The following is an 18,169-nucleotide window of genomic DNA, read 5'->3' as shown; positions in this document are numbered from 1 at the left end:
GTAAAAATTTTATAAATTATTGGAAACATAAACAAATTACAAAATAACAATGCAATAGAGAGAAAGAAAAAAAGACAAGGTGGTGCGCACCTGGTGAAGATCGTCAGATAAACGAATAATGTGGTATAGGGAAAAATGTGCCTCTTACCAGATAGTGTTATGATAAGAGCACAACACCTTAGTATGCGGTATAGAGAAATGGTCAGCTGCACACAGGTCCCGCCGGTGCATGGATCTGGTACCGGAGATAAGTAATGTAGTAAATTTAAACCACAGGGGTCATCAAAATTGGGACATGGTATATAGCGCTGGACCATCAAGTAGGCAGAGTCGATAGCACGACATTGTTTAAAAAAGGATAAAAACAACGCTTCACATAAGGCATTTTGAGACCGGACCGGTCAGGCATATACAAACTGGTACAAGGAATGGACACAGTATACAATTACACAGTATAGAAGTAGTTCCGGGTCATAACACTGGATTACGTGCATAACTAGTACCAACTTAAAACAAACCATAGCAGAATTACAAGTATTAAATAATAAATATTAGATAATGAACAATATTAAAATATACAGGGTGATAAAAATATATTAAATGTGATATCATGTGAATAATGAATGGTTACCAGTGTCATGGAAGGTCAGTGTGGAAAGTGCCCTCTGCTGGTCAGGTAGACAAGGTGAGTCTGCCGTAAACAGTGACAGTATACGTATAATTGACATGGTGCGTCGGTCGGTTTGACCAGTAAAGATTGACACTATACGTGATGTATACGTCAGATTGACACGAAAAAATGGGTGGAGACTCCGACTCAAAGTAAACAGAGCTGGAATGGACAGTACAGCGATCACTTAGCAGAAAAAAACAGAAGAACAACCAAAGTAACGGTAAGTGGTGTATAATCAGTCTCATATAGCTTTAAAAGTATCGGATGGTATCTGTAGAAATATTATTCACAAATCACAACTGGATATTGCAGAGAAATCAATAAGAACAATAAAAACAGTTTATACAGCTAGTATTAGGATTAAGGGGTTGAGACAATCACCTCACTAATCTCATTAAGTCCTTTTGGAGCTATGGTGAACATTTTGTATATCCAGTAGGTTTTTTTAGCTGCTCGAACCTGTTGTTGGAATCAGATGATACAGAGTTATTGGGGGGTGATGCGGATCGGGATGTTTAGGATGATGCAGGGTACAGGCCGTTTAGATTTGAGCCTGACCAAACCACGGAGGATTCCAGATCTGTTTCTGCCACAAAGTGTAAAAAGGAAAAAAAGGAGAAGAAAAAGAGGTTGCCGTAGTGGCAAAAAAAAAAAAGGAAAATTAAACACTGAAAATTTAATGGATCAGGAAAAGAAAAAGAAAATTCCATATATATCTATAATATTTCTTCCTACAAGCTCACCCCTGCAGAAATAAGCCTATTGAAAAAAGGCTTATCCTTTTGCCCCAAGAGAAGTGATTCATTTCAACTTTATCTCGATTTCCAAAGATTTGTTAGAGACTAACCCTCCAACGACACTACAGAAACCTAAGAACACTGGAGATACAGATCTGAATATAGATTCCTTCACCTCTGAAGATGGAATAAAATATCAGCAACTGCGACCGCCATTAAAATGTTATCCTTTACAGTCTCAAGGCCCTAATATTGAAGTGTTCCAACAGATGGTATCCGAAGAATTTAACAAATTTACAAATTTACCAATATTTCCGGACAATCTCAGTAGAAATTAAAGAAGAGCCCTAAAAAAAAAACTCCAGAAGGATGACAAAATCGGCCTTCGGACGGCCGATAGAAGAAGGTGGTTTAGTTATTCTTGGACTATGAACAATATCACAGCGAAGACTCGAGTATATGCAAAAAAAGGAAACAGAAAAGAGAGCGCACTAATGTGCCATGATTCTGTATGTATAGGAGATACACAGGTGAACAAAGACTGGTGCGCTCACCTGGGGGTGTTGTGTTACAGACACAACACCGTTGAAAGCTTATTTCCCAGATCCCTGGGAGGTAGTGGTGGAAGAGCTGCTGGGCACCCGTTCGTCTCAGGAACTGGTCCTGGACGTCTGGTATAAGGAAAAGGACAGTGGAATCCTGGTTCCACAAAGAAGCGGTGCTTGGTAGCGCTCGTTTCCAGCGAGAGACGAAAGATTGTAATCCACGAACAGGTCAGTGTCTGTTCCCTGTCCGGCTGAGGCCTATGATTTAGTTCTGAGGGTTAACTTAAAAAAAAAAAAAAAGAGTTGAAGCTCTGCCCCATTAAACTCTTCACCTTTTGGCACTCACCCTTGGTATCCCGGCCTTCCGGTTAGGATCAGAGAAAATGTATCGATTCGGCCGGATGACCGGGCAGTATATCTGCATCATCCTCTTATTATTTTGTTTGTCATTGTGGCACTTTGTGTTTTTTTCATACACAGAATTTGTCAGGATGCGGTTGCCCTTCTGGGTGTCCCTCCTGGCGGTCTAGGGGAGGTGTGTGTGACCATCAGGTTCCTCACCTCCCTGCACCCCCCGGGCATCTTGGCTTCGGTCGAGATGCCATCAGTATACGGCTCCTTGGCTGGTACCTTGGTTAATGCCTAGGTTGAGAACAGGTGCATTTGTGGCCCCTTAGTAGCATCGCTGCGAGGTCCTTCTGGGTTCCTGGCAATCCTTGCAGATGCCTTTTGGCCCTAAGGTTAAGGTTTGTCGGAGGCCTCTCTCCTGTAGGAAAAGAGCTTTGCGATAGACCGCATCCTTTGTGCACTTTTTTTTTTTAGTGTTACACGTTTGTAATTTTTCTTGCTCTTGAGGTGATAATAAGCACATGACTCGACTCTTAAAAAACAAACAAACACTCTTCTCCTACCATGTAAACTATAGTGATGACATCGCTGGATCGGTGACTACGTTCTAAAAAGAAAACTTTTATTATCAATTGGTAACAAGTTTGGAGATGCAGTATATGATATATGTATAAATGTCAGATATCCTATGTACATGGTTAATATATAGATGTGTTATCTGCTTCATTTGTTGATCCGAATTGGCTTCTCTCCTGTGTGAGTTCTTTGATGCTGAAGGAGAGCTGATTTCCGAGAAAAACATTTCCTACATTGTGAGCATGAAAATGGCTTCTCTCCTGTGTGAGTTCTTTGATGTAGAACTAGAATTGATTTCTGAATGAAACATTTCCCACATTCTGCGCATGAAAATGGTTTCTCTCCTGTGTGAGTTCTTTGATGTTGGATGAGATTTGATTTATCAGTAAAACATTTCCCACATTCTGAACATGAAAATGGCTTCTCCCCTGTGTGAGTTCTTTGGTGTTGAACAAGATGTGATTTGTCAGTAAAACATTTCCCACATTCTGAACACGAAAATGGCTTCTCTCCTGTGTGAGTTCTTTGATGTAGAACAAGTTGTGGTTTCTCAGTAAAACATTTCCCGCATTTAGCACATGAAAATGGCTTCTCCCTTGTGTGAGTTCTTCGATGTTGAACAAGATTTGATTTCTTAGCAAAACATTTTCCACATTCTGAACATAAAAATGGCTTCTCCCCTGTGTGAGTTCTTCGATGTTGATCAAGGTTTGATTTCTTAGTAAAACATTTTCCACATTGTAAACATAAAAATGGCTTCTCCCCTGTGTGAGTTCTTCGATGTTGAGCAAGATTTGATTTGTCAAGAAAACATTTTCCACATTCTGAACATGAAAATGGCTTCTCCTCTGTGTGATTTATTTGATGTTTAGCGAGATTTGATTTGTCAGTGAAACATTTCCCACATTCTGAACATGAAAATGGTTTCTCTCCTGTGTGAATTCGTTGATGTTTAACAAGATTTGATTTCTTAGTATAACATTTTCCACATTTTAAGCATGAGAATGGCTTCTCCTTATTGTGCTGAACATCCTCTGATAAATGAGAAGACAGGACCTGTATATAAGGATGAGATGACAGATCTTGGCTGTGAAGGGCTGAGGGTGTATCTGGGATAATGGAATGTTCTTCATATGTATCTTGTGTGATATCATCATCTGCTTTATAATCTGAAGATATAAGATTCTCCTCTGATCTCCTGCTACAAGAATCTGCCAAGAATAACACAGATTTGATTTTTGAGTAATAACTTTAACTCCTCAGGATATTAAAATCTTTGCATTTACATTTTTCCTCCTCTCCATCCTTTAGCCATAACTCTTATTTTTCCATATATATATATATATATATATATATATATATATATATATACACACACACGTGAGCGCTTGTTTTCTGCAGGACCAAATTTACATAGTAAGGACACCTTTCGTTTTACTATGAAATATTTTGTGAAACAGAAAAAAAAATTGTGTTGAAATAAAAATAAAAATAAAATATTTTGCAAATTTGGGAGCGACCGTGTGACTTATGACATATTGTCTCAGGCCGCATAGAATGCTGGGAAAGGTCAGAGGCAACAGTAAAATAAAACATTTCCGGTTGTGGGTCCTGTGAATGAAAACGTGACATAGCGGTGCAGAGATAATAGATTCAAAGGAGCAGTGTTAGGGCTCATTTTTTTTATATAATCTGTAGTTTCTATTGTTACCATTTTGGGGTAGATATTCAATTTTTTGTATTTCTTGTGATGTAATGTGACAAAAGTCCTGCAGTTCTTTCTGGAGTTTATTTTATCTTTATTTCCCCGTTTATGCCATTTACCATACGGAATCAATAACATTATATTTTAGTCGTTTAGACAATGCCACATGCGGCGATACTAAATATTTATTTTTGTTTACACATTTTTGTAAATTGGGAGTATGGGAAAAGGGAGTTCTTACATTTTTATTATGGGATGGGGTTTATTTATATATATTAAAAACATCTTTTTTCATGTTAACACTTTTTAATTCCTCGTAGGGGACTTGTATAAGTAATCATTCGATTGCTCATACAGATAAATGCAGTACATGTGTATTGGATTGATCCATTAGATCTGCGCTCTATTGGAAGATTCTACCATAGACCAGCTGCATCAATATTAGGTCCTGGAAGCAACAGAGACCTAGAATAGTCTTCGGGCTGCCATGAGAAAGTCTCGGCTCCCAGAAATCTCATCACGGGAAGTTAATTGGGACCACTACATCACTTAATAGGGCCATTTAAATGCTGCTGTACACTTTCACAGTGGCATCTACACAGTTTATAGCCGGCATTGAAGATTGCTCCATTCCAGCTACTAGAGGTGGCCCTCAGCAGCTGGTATGGGGCAGGCTTGAGTCTTAAAGGGGTACTCTACTGTCCCAGTGTTCGGAACATTTTGATGTCACGTCCACGTCCCCTCATGCTGTCATGTCACGCCCCCTCAATGCAACTATATGTTAGGGGGCCGCCACGCCCCCTCTCATAGATTTACATTGAGGGTGCGTGGTGTGACGTCACAAGAGCCAAGAGATTGTGGGGGGTGCAGCAGATGGGGGATAAGATGTCTAGTACTGGAGTTCCCCTTTAAATTAACTGATGCCACAAAATTATACAGATTTGTATATTACTTCTATTAAAAAATCTTAACCCTTCCAGTACTTTTCAGCTGCTGTATGCTGCACAGGAAGTTGAGTAGTTCTTTCCAGTCTGACCTCAGTGCTCTCTGCTGCCACCTCTGTCCATGTCAGGAACTGTCCAGAGTAGGAGCGAATCCTTGAGCCACATAAATTCCTATTTCAGAACAGAAAGAATTGCCTAATGCGGCCTAAATTTCCTGTAATTCCTCTTTCTTTGCAAAGAGAGGGGGTGGAGTCTGATCACTACAGTTTACCTATTAAGACCAATCTAATCGCCTGACTAGACTCCAGCCAACAGAAACCTATACTGATGACTTTTTCTTATTTTTAAGACTCATATCTTGTACATTCACTTTGCTTTAGCCGAACTATACTTCCTGATAACATTCTCTTCCCTCAATTTGATGAGATTGCTGGGACCCCGACCTCCTTTCAGGACATAATTGCTTCTAATGCAGAAGGTGATCCTAGTCTGATGTTCCTTTGGGGTCCATGTGTGACTGATTGTCCGGCATCTAGGTCTCTTCCTTCTAGTCTCTAGAGAGCAGCAATGTTTCCATCCAGGGGTGTAATGATCATGGCTGCAGAGGGTGCAACTGGGCCCGACATAGAAGGGGGGCTCCTCTGGGGATCCGGGGTATATGTCTCAGCTCCTCGGGGGAGCACCGCTTCAACTGTCTCTGGTTCTGTCTCTCTCCCCTGTGATTTCCGCACCACTTGTATCCCGCAGTGTTCTGGAACAGCTAGTAATGTCTGCCAGGTACAGGCCACATGATCAGATCATCGAGCAGCCAACACCAGGTGACATCTGCCGGAGGACACAGCCGCTCTGGGGGGATGATGGGGAGAGGTTTTTATTCTACTACTGGCACAAATTGGGCATAAACACAGTGTGGGGTGAACAGAGGGAGCAGAACAGTTTGAGGGCTCAGTAATAGTGTGGGGGCATAGAAGGTGTACAAACTATGGTAAGAGCACACAAAAGGGCCTGTGGTCTAAAAATTGCCTTGGAGCCCAAAGGACTCTACTTACACCACCACTTATTGATTACTACTCACCTGGGCAGTTACCTGTAGGAATGGCTTCTTTATACTGCTCATCACTGCTTACATCTGTCTCTTTTTCGTTCTTCATGTCTCTAGGATTAATATAGATCAGATCTTTCCATGTAGGAATGTCTTCCTTATACTGTTCATCACTGCTCCCATCTGTCTCTACATCTTCCTTTATGTCTGTAGCATTAATATAGATCAGATCTTTCCCTGTAGGAATGTCCTCCTCATACTGCGCATCACTGCTTACATCTGTCTCTTCTTTTTTCTTTATGTCTATAGTATTAATATAGATCAGATCTTTCCCTGTAGGAATGTCCTCCTCAAACTGCTCATCACTGCTCACATCTGTCTCTTCTTTTTTCTTTATGTCAATAGTATTAATATAGATCAGATCTTTCCATGTAGGAATGTCCTCCTTATACTGCTCATTACTGTTCACATCTGTCTCTTCTTCTTCCTTTATGTCTGTAGCATTAATATAGATCAGATCTCTCCCTGTAGGAATGTCCTCCTTATACTGCTCATCACCGCTCACATGTGTCTCTGGAGCTTTCATATTGTTCAGATCTTCTCCCTGATTCATAAGATGTGGAAGAAATATTGTAAAAGTCATAAGACAGTAGGAGAAGTCACATGATGTTATAGATGAGCAGGAGATGAGGAGTCATGGAGGGTGAGGGGACTGACCACAAGAGCTTCACAGCCCTTCTACAGATCATAGGGAATATCTCCATCTACCTGATCATCCTGTGGAAGAAGAGGACGGGGACACCTCTCTGGTGCTGTTCTCTTACTGGATCTGACTGTAGGGAACACATACAGAGACTGAATTCATTCTTTACATACAAATAATGAGAGGACGTGTGTATATAGTCATGTCTATTACCTGGTGATGTGAGGGGCTGCTGATCCTCCATCATGACCTGATCCTTGTACTGATCCTTGTGTCCTTCTACATACTCCCACTCCTCCATGGAGAAATAGACCGCCACGTCCTGACACCTTATAGGAACCTGACACACAATGATACAGTCATCACCCCGACCCCTCCAGTGGTGTTACTGTATAATGTCCCAGCATTCCCAGCAGTGTCACCTCTCCAGTCATCACCAGACCCCTCCATTACTGTATAATGTCCCAGCATTCCCAGCAGTGTCACCTCTCCAGTCATCACCAGACCCCTCCATTACTGTATAATGTCCCAGCATTCCCAGCAGTGTCACCTCTCCAGTCATCACCAGACCCCTCCATTACTGTATAATGTCCCAGCAGTGTCACCTCTCCAGTCATCACCAGACCCCTCCATTACTGTATAATGTCCCAGCAGTGTCACCTCTCCAGTCATCACCAGACTCCTCCATTACTGTATAATGTCCCAGCATTCCCAGCAGTGTCACCTCTCCAGTCATCACCAGACCCCTCCATTACTGTATAATATCCCAGCATTCCCAGCAGTGTCACCTCTCCAGTCATCACCAGACCCCTCCATTACTGTATAATGTCCCAGCATTCCCAGCAGTGTCACCTCTCCAGTCATCACCAGACCCCTCCATTACTGTATAATGTCCCAGCAGTGTCACCTCTCCAGTCACCACCAGACCCCTCCATTACTGTATAATGTCCCAGCAGTGTCACCTCTCCAGACATCACCAGACCCCTCCATTACTGTATAATGTCCCAGCATTCCCAGCAGTGTCACCTCTCCAGTCATCACCAGACCCCTCCATTACTGTATAATGTCCCAGCAGTGTCACCTCTCCAGTCATCACCAGACCCCTCCATTACTGTATAATGTCCCAGCAGTGTCACCTCTCCAGTCATCACCAGACCCCTCCATTACAGTATAATATCCCAGCATTCCCAGCAGTGTCACCTCTCCAGTCATCACCAGACCCCTCCATTACTGTATAATGTCCCAGCAGTGTCACCTCTCCTGTCATCACCAGACCCCTCCATTACTGTATAATGTCCCAGCAGTGTCACCTCTCCAGTCATCACCAGATCCCTCCATTACTGTATAATGTCCCAGCAGTGTCACCTCTCCAGTCATCACCAGACCCCTCCATTACTGTATAATGTCCCAGCAGTGTCACCTCTCCAGTCATCACCAGACCCCTCCATTACTGTATAATGTCCCAGCATTCCCAGCAGTGTCACCTCTCCAGTCATCACCAGACCCCTCCATTACTGTATAATGTCCCAGCAGTGTCACCTCTCCAGACATCACCAGACCCCTCCATTACTGTATAATGTCCCAGCATTCCCAGCAGTGTCACCTCTCCAGTCATCACCAGACCCCTCCATTACTGTATAATGTCCCAGCAGTGTCACCTCTCCAGTCATCACCAGACCCCTCCATTACTGTATAATGTCCCAGCAGTGTCACCTCTCCAGTCATCACCAAACCCCTCCATTACTGTATAATGTCCCAGCAGTGTCACCTCTCCAGTCATCACCAGACCTCTCCATTACTGTATAATGTCCCAGCAGTGTCACCTCTCCAGTCATCACCAGACCCCTCCAATACTGTATAATGTCCCAGCAGTGTCACCTCTCCAGTCATCACCAGACCCCTCCATTACTGTATAATGTCCAAGCAGTGTCACCTCTCCAGTCATCACCAGACCCCTCCATTACTGTATAATGTCCCAGCAGTGTCACCTCTCAGTCATCACCAGACCCCTCCATTACTGTATAATGTCCCAGCATTCCCAGCAGTGTCACCTCTCCAGTCATCACCAGACCCCTCCATTACTGTATAATGTCCCAGCAGTGTCACCTCTCCAGTCATCACCAGACCCCTCCATTACTGTATAATGTCCCAGCAGTGTCACCTCTCCAGTCATCACCAGACCCCTCCATTACTGTATAATGTCCCAGCAGTGTCACCTCTCCAGTCATCACCAGACCCCTCCATTACTGTATAATGTCCCAGCAGTGTCACCTCTCAGTCATCACCAGACCCCTCCATTACTGTATAATGTCCCAGCAGTGTCACCTCTCCAGTCATCACCAGACCCCTCCATTACTGTATAATGTCCCAGCATTCCCAGCAGTGTCACCTCTCCAGTCATCACCAGACCCCTCCATTACTGTATAATGTCCCAGCAGTGTCACCTCTCCAGTCATCACCAGACCCCTCCATTACTGTATAATGTCCCAGCAGTGTCACCTCTCCAGTCATCACCAGACCCCTCCATTACTGTATAATGTCCCAGCAGGGTCACCTCTCCAGTCATCACCAGACCCCTCCATTACTGTATAATGTCCCAGCAGTGTCACCTCTCAGTCATCACCAGACCCCTCCATTACTGTATAATGTCCCAGCATTCCCAGCAGTGTCACCTCTCCAGTCATCACCAGACCCCTCCATTACTGTATAATGTCCCAGCAGGGTCACCTCTCCAGACATCACCAGACCCCTCCATTACTGTATAATGTCCCAGCATTCCCAGCAGTGTCACCTCTCCAGTCATCACCAGACCCCTCCATTACTGTATAATGTCCCAGCAGTGTCACCTCTCCAGTCATCACCAGACCCCTCCATTACTGTTTAATGTCCCAGCAGGGTAACCTCTCCAGTCATCACCAGACCCCTCCATTACTGTTTAATGTCCCAGCAGTGTCACCTCTCCAGTCATCACCAGACCCCTCCATTACTGTATAATGTCCCAGCATTCCCAGCAGTGTCACCTCTCCAGTCATCACCAGACCCCTCCATTACTGTATAATGTCCCAGCAGTGTCACCTCTCCAGTCATCACCAGACCCCTCCATTACTGTATAATGTCCCAGCAGTGTCACCTCTCCAGTCATCACCAGACCCCTCCATTACTGTATAATGTCCAAGCAGTGTCCCCTCTCCAGTCATCACCAGACCCCTCCATTACTGTATAATGTCCCAGCAGTGTCACCTCTCCAATCACCAGACCCCTCCATTACTGTATAATGTCCCAGCAGTGTCACCTCTCCAGTCATCACCAGACCCCTCCATTACTGTATAATGTCCCAGCAGTGTCCCCTCTCCAGTCATCACCAGACCCCTCCATTACTGTATAATGTCCCAGCAGTGTCACCTCTCCAATCACCAGACCCCTCCATTACTGTATAATGTCCCAGCATTCCCAGCAGTGTCACCTCTCCAGTCATCACCAGACCCCTCCATTACTGTATAATGTCCCAGCATTCCCAGCAGTGTCACCTCTCCAGTCATCACCAGACCCCTCCATTACTGTATAATGTCCCAGCATTCCCAGCAGTGTCACCTCTCCAGTCATCACCAGACCCCTCCATTACTGTATAATGTCCCAGCAGTGTCACCTCTCCAGTCATCACCAGACCCCTCCATTACTGTATAATATCCCAGCAGTGTCACCTCTCCAGTCATCACCAGACCCCTCCATTACTGTATAATGTCCCAGCATTCCCAGCAGTGTCACCTCTCCAGTCATCACCAGACCCCTCCATTACTGTATAATGTCCCAGCAGTGTCACCTCTCCAGTCATCACCAGACCCCTCCATTACTGTATAATGTCCCAGCATTCCCAGCAGTGTCACCTCTCCAGTCATCACCAGACCCCTCCATTACTGTATAATGTCCCAGCAGTGTCACCTCTCCAGTCATCACCAGACCCCTCCATTACTGTATAATGTCCCAGCATTCCCAGCAGTGTCACCTCTCCAGTCATCACCAGACCCCTCCATTACTGTATAATGTCCCAGCAGTGTCACCTCTCCAGTCATCACCAGACCCCTCCATTACTGTATAATGTCCCAGCAGTGTCACCTCTCCAGTCATCACCAGACCCCTCCATTACTGTATAATGTCCCAGCAGTGTCACCTCTCCAGTCATCACCAGACCCCTCCATTACTGTATAATGTCCCAGCAGTGTCGCCTCTCCAGTCATCACCAGACCCCTCCATTACTGTATAATGTCCCAGCATTCCCAGCAGTGTCACCTCTCCAGTCATCACCAGACCCCTCCATTACTGTAGAATGTCCCAGCAGTGTCACCTCTCCAGTCATCACCAGACCCCTCCATTACTGTATAATGTCCCAGCAGTGTCACCTCTCCAGTCATCACCAGACCCCTCCATTACTGTATAATGTCCCAGCATTCCCAGCAGTGTCACCTCTCCAGTCATCACCAGACCCCTCCATTACTGTATAATGTCCCAGCAGTGTCACCTCTCCAGTCATCACCAGACCCCTCCATTTCTGTATAATGTCCCAGCAGTGTCACCTCTCCAATCATCACCAGACCCCTCCATTACTGTATAATGTCCCAGCAGTGTCACCTCTCCAGTCATCACCTGACCCCCCTCCATTACTGTATAATGTCCGAGCAGTGTCACCTGTCCAGTCATCACCAGACCCCTCCATTACTGTAGAATGTCCCAGCAGTGTCACCTCTCCAGTCATCACCAGACCCCTCCATTACTGTATAATGTCCCAGCAGTGTCACCTCTCCAGTCATCACCAGACCCCTCCATTACTGTAGAATGTCCCAGCAGTGTCACCTCTCCAGTCATCACCAGACCCCTCCATTACTGTATAATGTCCCAGCAGTGTCACCTCTCCAGTCATCACCAGACCCCTCCATTACTGTATAATGTCCCAGCAGGGTCACCTCTCCAGTCATCACCAGACCCCTCCATTACTGTATAATGTCCCAGCATTCCCAGCAGTGTCACCTCTCCAGTCATCACCAGACCCCTCCATTACTGTATAATGTCCCAGCAGTGTCACCTCTCCAGTCATCACCAGACCCCTCCATTACTGTATAATGTCCCAGCATTCCCAGCAGTGTCACCTCTCCAGTCATCACCAGACCCCTCCATTACTGTATAATGTCCCAGCAGTGTCACCTCTCCAGTCATCACCAGACCCCTCCATTACTGTATAATATCCCAGCAGTGTCACCTCTCCAGTCATCACCAGACCCCTCCATTACTGTATAATGTCCCAGCAGTGTCACCTCTCCAGTCATCACCAGACCCCTCCATTACTGTATAATGTCCCAGCATTCCCAGCAGTGTCACCTCTCCAGTCATCACCAGACCCCTCCATTACTGTATAATGTCCCAGCATTCCCAGCAGTGTCACCTCTCCAGTCATCACCAGACCCCTCCATTACTGTATAATGTCCCAGCAGTGTCACCTCTCCAGTCATCACCAGACCCCTCCATTACTGTATAATGTCCCAGCAGTGTCACCTCTCCAGTCATCACCAGACCCCTCCATTACTGTATAATGTCCCAGCAGTGTCACCTCTCCAGTCATCATCAGACCCCTCCATTACTGTATAATGTCCCAGCAGTGTCACCTCTCCAGTCATCACCAGACCCCTCCATTACTGTATAATGTCCCAGCAGTGTCACCTCTCCAGTCATCACCAGACCCCTCCATTACTGTATAATGTCCCAGCATTCCCAGCAGTGTCACCTCTCCAGTCATCACCAGACCCCTCCATTACTGTATAATGTCCCAGCATTCCCAGCAGTGTCACCTCTCCAGTCATCACCAGACCCCTCCATTACTGTATAATGTCCCAGCAGTGTCACCACTCCAGTCATCACCAGACCCCTCCATTATTGTATAATGTCCCAGCATTCCCAGCAGTGTCACCTCTCCAGTCATCACCAGACCCCTCCATTACTGTATAATGTCCCAGCAGTGTCACCTCTCCAGTCATCACCAGACCCCTCCATTACTGTATAATGTCCCAGCAGTGTCACCTCTCCAGTCATCACCAGACCCCTCCATTACTGTATAATGTCCCAGCAGTGTCACCTCTCCAGTCATCATCAGACCCCTCCATTACTGTATAATGTCCCAGCAGTGTCACCTCTCCAGTCATCACCAGACCCCTCCATTACTGTATAATGTCCCAGCAGTGTCACCTCTCCAGTCATCACCAGACCCCTCCATTACTGTATAATGTCCCAGCAGTGTCACCTCTCCAGTCATCACCAGACCCCTCCATTACTGTATAATGTTCCAGCAGTGTCACCTCTCCAGTCATCACCAGACCCCTCCATTACTGTATAATGTCCCAGCAGTGTCACCTCTCCAGTCATCACCAGACCCCTCCATTACTGTATAATGTCCCAGCAGTGTCACCTCTCCAGTCATCACCAGACCCCTCCATTACTGTATAATGTCCCAGCAGTGTCACCTCTCCAATCATCACCAGACCCCTCCATTACTGTATAATGTCCCAGCATTCCCAGCAGTGTCACCTCTCCAGTCATCACCAGACCCCTCCATTACTGTATAATGTCCCAGCAGTGTCACCTCTCAGTCATCACCAGACCCCTCCATTACTGTATAATGTCCCAGCAGTGTCACCTCTCCAGTCATCACCAGACCCCTCCATTACTGTATAATGTCCCAGCAGTGTCATCTCTCCAGTCATCACCAGACCCCTCCATTACTGTATAATGTCCCAGCAGTGTCACCTCTCCAGTCATCACCAGACCCCTCCCCATTACTGTATAATGTCCCAGCAGTGTCACCTCTCCAGTCATCACCAGACCCCTCCATTACTGTATAATGTCCCAGTAGGGTCACCTCTCCAGTCATCACCAGACCCCTCCATTACTGTATAATGTCCCAGCAGTGTCACCTCTCAGTCATCACCAGACCCCTCCATTACTGTATAATGTCCCAGCATTCCCAGCAGTGTCACCTCTCCAGTCATCACCAGACCCCTCCATTACTGTATAATGTCCCAGCAGTGTCACCTCTCCAGTCATCACCAGACCCCTCCATTACTGTATAATGTCCCAGCAGTGTCACCTCTCCAGTCATCACCAGACCCCTCCATTACTGTATAATGTCCCAGCAGTGTCACCTCTCCAGTCATCACCAGACCCCCCATTACTGTATAATGTCCCAGCATTCCCAGCAGTGTCACCTCTCCAGTCATCACCAGACCCCTCCCTTACTGTATAATGTCCCAGCAGTGTCATCTCTCCAGTCATCACCAGACCCCTCCATTACTGTATAATGTCCCAGCAGTGTCACCTCTCCAGTCATCACCAGACCCCTCCATTACTGTATAATGTCCCAGCAGTGTCACCTCTCCAGTCATCACCAGACCCCTCCATTACTGTATAATGTCCCAGCAGTGTCACCTCTCCAGTCATCACCAGACCCCTCCATTACTGTATAATGTCCCAGCAGTGTCACCTCTCCAGTCATCACCAGACCCCTCCATTACTGTATAATGTCCAAGCAGTGTCCCCTCTCCAGTCATCACCAGACCCCTCCATTACTGTATAATGTCCCAGCAGTGTCACCTCTCCAATCACCAGACCCCTCCATTACTGTATAATGTCCCAGCAGTGTCACCTCTCCAGTCATCACCAGACCCCTCCATTACTGTATAATGTCCCAGCAGTGTCCCCTCTCCAGTCATCACCAGACCCCTCCATTACTGTATAATGTCCCAGCATTCCCAGCAGTGTCACCTCTCCAGTCATCACCAGACCCCTCCATTACTGTATAATGTCCCAGCATTCCCAGCAGTGTCACCTCTCCAGTCATCACCAGACCGCTCCATTACTGTATAATGTCCCAGCAGTGTCACCTCTCCAGTCATCACCAGACCCCTCCATTACTGTATAATGTCCCAGCATTCCCAGCAGTGTCACCTCTCCAGTCATCACCAGACCCCTCCATTACTGTATAATGTCCCAGCAGTGTCACCTCTCCAGTCATCACCAGACCCCTCCATTACTGTATAATGTCCCAGCAGTGTCACCTCTCCAGTCATCACCAGACCCCTCCATTACTGTATAATATCCCAGCAGTGTCACCTCTCCAGTCATCACCAGACCCCTCCATTACTGTATAATGTCCCAGCATTCTCAGCAGTGTCACCTCTCCAGTCATCACCAGACCCCTCCATTACTGTATAATGTCCCAGCAGTGTCACCTCTCCAGTCATCACCAGACCCCTCCATTACTGTATAATGTCCCAGCAGTGTCACCTCTCCAGTCATCACCAGACCCCTCCATTACTGTATAATGTCCCAACATTCCCAGCAGTGTCACCTCTCCAGTCATCACCAGACCCTCCATTACTGTATAATGTCCCAGCAGTGTCACCTCTCCAGTCATCACCAGACCCCTCCATTACTGTATAATGTCCCAGCAGTGTCACCTCTCCAGTCATCACCAGACCCCTCCATTACTGTATAATGTGCCAGCAGTGTCACCTCTCCAGTCACCACCAGACCCCTCCATTACTGTATAATGTCCAGCAATGTCACCTCTCCAGTCATCACCAGACCCCTCCATTACTGTATAATGTCCCAGCAGTGTCACCTCTCTAATCATCACCGGACCCCTCCATTACTGTATAATGTCCCAGCAGTGTCACCTCTCCAGTCATCACCAGACCCCTCCATTACTGTATAATATCCCAGCAGTGTCACCTCTCCAGTCATCACCAGACCCCTCCATTACTGTATAATGTCCCAGCATTCCCAGCAGTGTCACCTCTCCAGTCATCACCAGACCCCTCCATTACTGTATAATGTCCCAGCATTCCCAGCAGTGTCACCTCTCCAGTCATCACCAGACCCCTCCATTACTGTATAATGTCCCAGCAGGGTCACCTCTCCAGTCATCACCAGACCCCTCCATTACTGTATAATGTCCCAGCAGTGTCACCTCTCCAGTCATCACCAGACCCCTCCATTACTGTATAATGTCCCAGCAGTGTCACCTCTCCAGTCATCACCAGACCCCTCCATTACTGTATAATGTCCCAGCAGTGTCACCTCTCCAGTCATCATCAGACCCCTCCATTACTGTATAATGTCCCAGCAGTGTCACCTCTCCAGTCATCACCAGACCCCTCCATTACTGTATAATGTCCCAGCAGTGTCACCTCTCCAGTCATCACCAGACCCCTCCATTACTGTATAATGTCCCAGCAGTGTCACCTCTCCAGTCATCACCAGACCCCTCCATTACTGTATAATGTCCCAGCATTCCCAGCAGTGTCACCTCTCCAGTCATCACCAGACCCCTCCATTACTGTATAATGTCCAGCAGTGTCACCTCTCCATTCATCACCAGACCCCTCCATTACTGTATAATGTCCCAGCAGTGTCACCTCTCCAGTCATCACCAGACCCTTCCATTACTGTATAATGTCCCAGCAGTGTCACCTCTCCATTCATCACCAGACCCCTCCATTACTGTATAATGTCCCAGCAGTGTCACCTCTCCAGTCATCACCAGACCCCTCCATTACTGTATAATGTCCCAGCATTCCCAGCAGTGTCACCTCTCCATTCATCACCAGACCCCTCCATTACTGTATAATGTCCCAGCAGTGTCACCTCTCCAGTCATCACCAGACCCTTCCATTACTGTATAATGTCCCAGCAGTGTCACCTCTCCAGTCATCACCAGACCCCTCCATTACTGTATAATGTCCCAGCAGTGTCACCTCTCCAGTCATCACCAGACCCCTCCATTACTGTATAATGTCCCAGCAGGGTCACCTCTCCAGTCATTACCAGACCCCTCCATTACTGTATAATGTCCCAGCAGGGTCACCTCTCCAGTCATCACCAGACCCCTCCATTACTGTATAATGTCCCAGCAGGGTCACCTCTCCAGACATCACCAGACCCCTCCATTACTGTATAATGTCCCAGCATTCCCAGCAGTGTCACCTCTCCAGTCATCACCAGACCCCTTCATTACTGTATAATGTCCCAGCAGTGTCACCTCTCCAGTCATCACCAGACCCCTCCATTACTGTATAATGTCCCAGCAGTGTCACCTCTCCAGTCATCACCAGACCCCTCCATTACTGTATAATGTCCCAGCAGTGTCACCTCTCCAGTCATCACCAGACCCCTCCATTACTGTATAATGTCCCAGCAGTGTCACCTCTCTAATCATCACCGGACCCCTCCATTACTGTATAATGTCCCAGCAGTGTCACCTCTCCAGTCATCACCAGACCCCTCCATTACTGTATAATATCCCAGCAGTGTCACCTCTCCAGTCATCACCAGACCCCTCCATTACTGTATAATGTCCCAGCATTCCCAGCAGTGTCACCTCTCCAGTCATCACCAGACCCCTCCATTACTGTATAATGTCCCAGCAGGGTCACCTCTCCAGTCATCACCAGACCCCTCCATTACTGTATAATGTCCCAGCAGTGTCACCTCTCCAGTCATCACCAGACCCCTCCATTACTGTATAATGTCCCAGCAGTGTCACCTCTCCAGTCATCACCAGACCCCTCCATTACTGTATAATGTCCCAGCAGTGTCACCTCTCCAGTCATCATCAGACCCCTCCATTACTGTATAATGTCCCAGCAGTGTCACCTCTCCAGTCATCACCAGACCCCTCCATTACTGTATAATGTCCCAGCAGTGTCACCTCTCCAGTCATCACCAGACCCCTCCATTACTGTATAATGTCCCAGCAGTGTCACCTCTCCAGTCATCACCAGACCCCTCCATTACTGTATAATGTCCCAGCATTCCCAGCAGTGTCACCTCTCCAGTCATCACCAGACCCCTCCA

At 46.6% G+C, this 18,169-nt stretch overlaps 1 protein-coding gene across 1 annotated transcript in view; it reads right to left on the bottom strand.

Moving 5' to 3' along the window:
* The window catches only part of LOC130308193 (oocyte zinc finger protein XlCOF7.1-like), a 71,729-nt gene continuing 53,560 nt past the window's right edge, over positions 1-18,169 (bottom strand). The window contains exons 9-12 of the mRNA XM_056552238.1: positions 7,487-7,613; positions 7,339-7,403; positions 6,604-7,174; positions 1-4,090 (exon numbers count right to left, since the gene is read on the bottom strand). Coding sequence (XP_056408213.1) covers positions 3,027-4,090; positions 6,604-7,174; positions 7,339-7,403; positions 7,487-7,613 — 1,827 coding nt within the window. The 3' untranslated portion in view covers positions 1-3,026. The remainder of the gene's footprint in view (positions 4,091-6,603; positions 7,175-7,338; positions 7,404-7,486; positions 7,614-18,169) is intronic.

This window comes from Hyla sarda, chromosome 1 (assembly GCF_029499605.1).
Source record: "Hyla sarda isolate aHylSar1 chromosome 1, aHylSar1.hap1, whole genome shotgun sequence".
In the NCBI taxonomy this organism is placed as follows: Eukaryota; Metazoa; Chordata; class Amphibia; order Anura; family Hylidae; genus Hyla; species Hyla sarda.
This window is presented reverse-complemented; position numbering and strand designations above follow the sequence as displayed.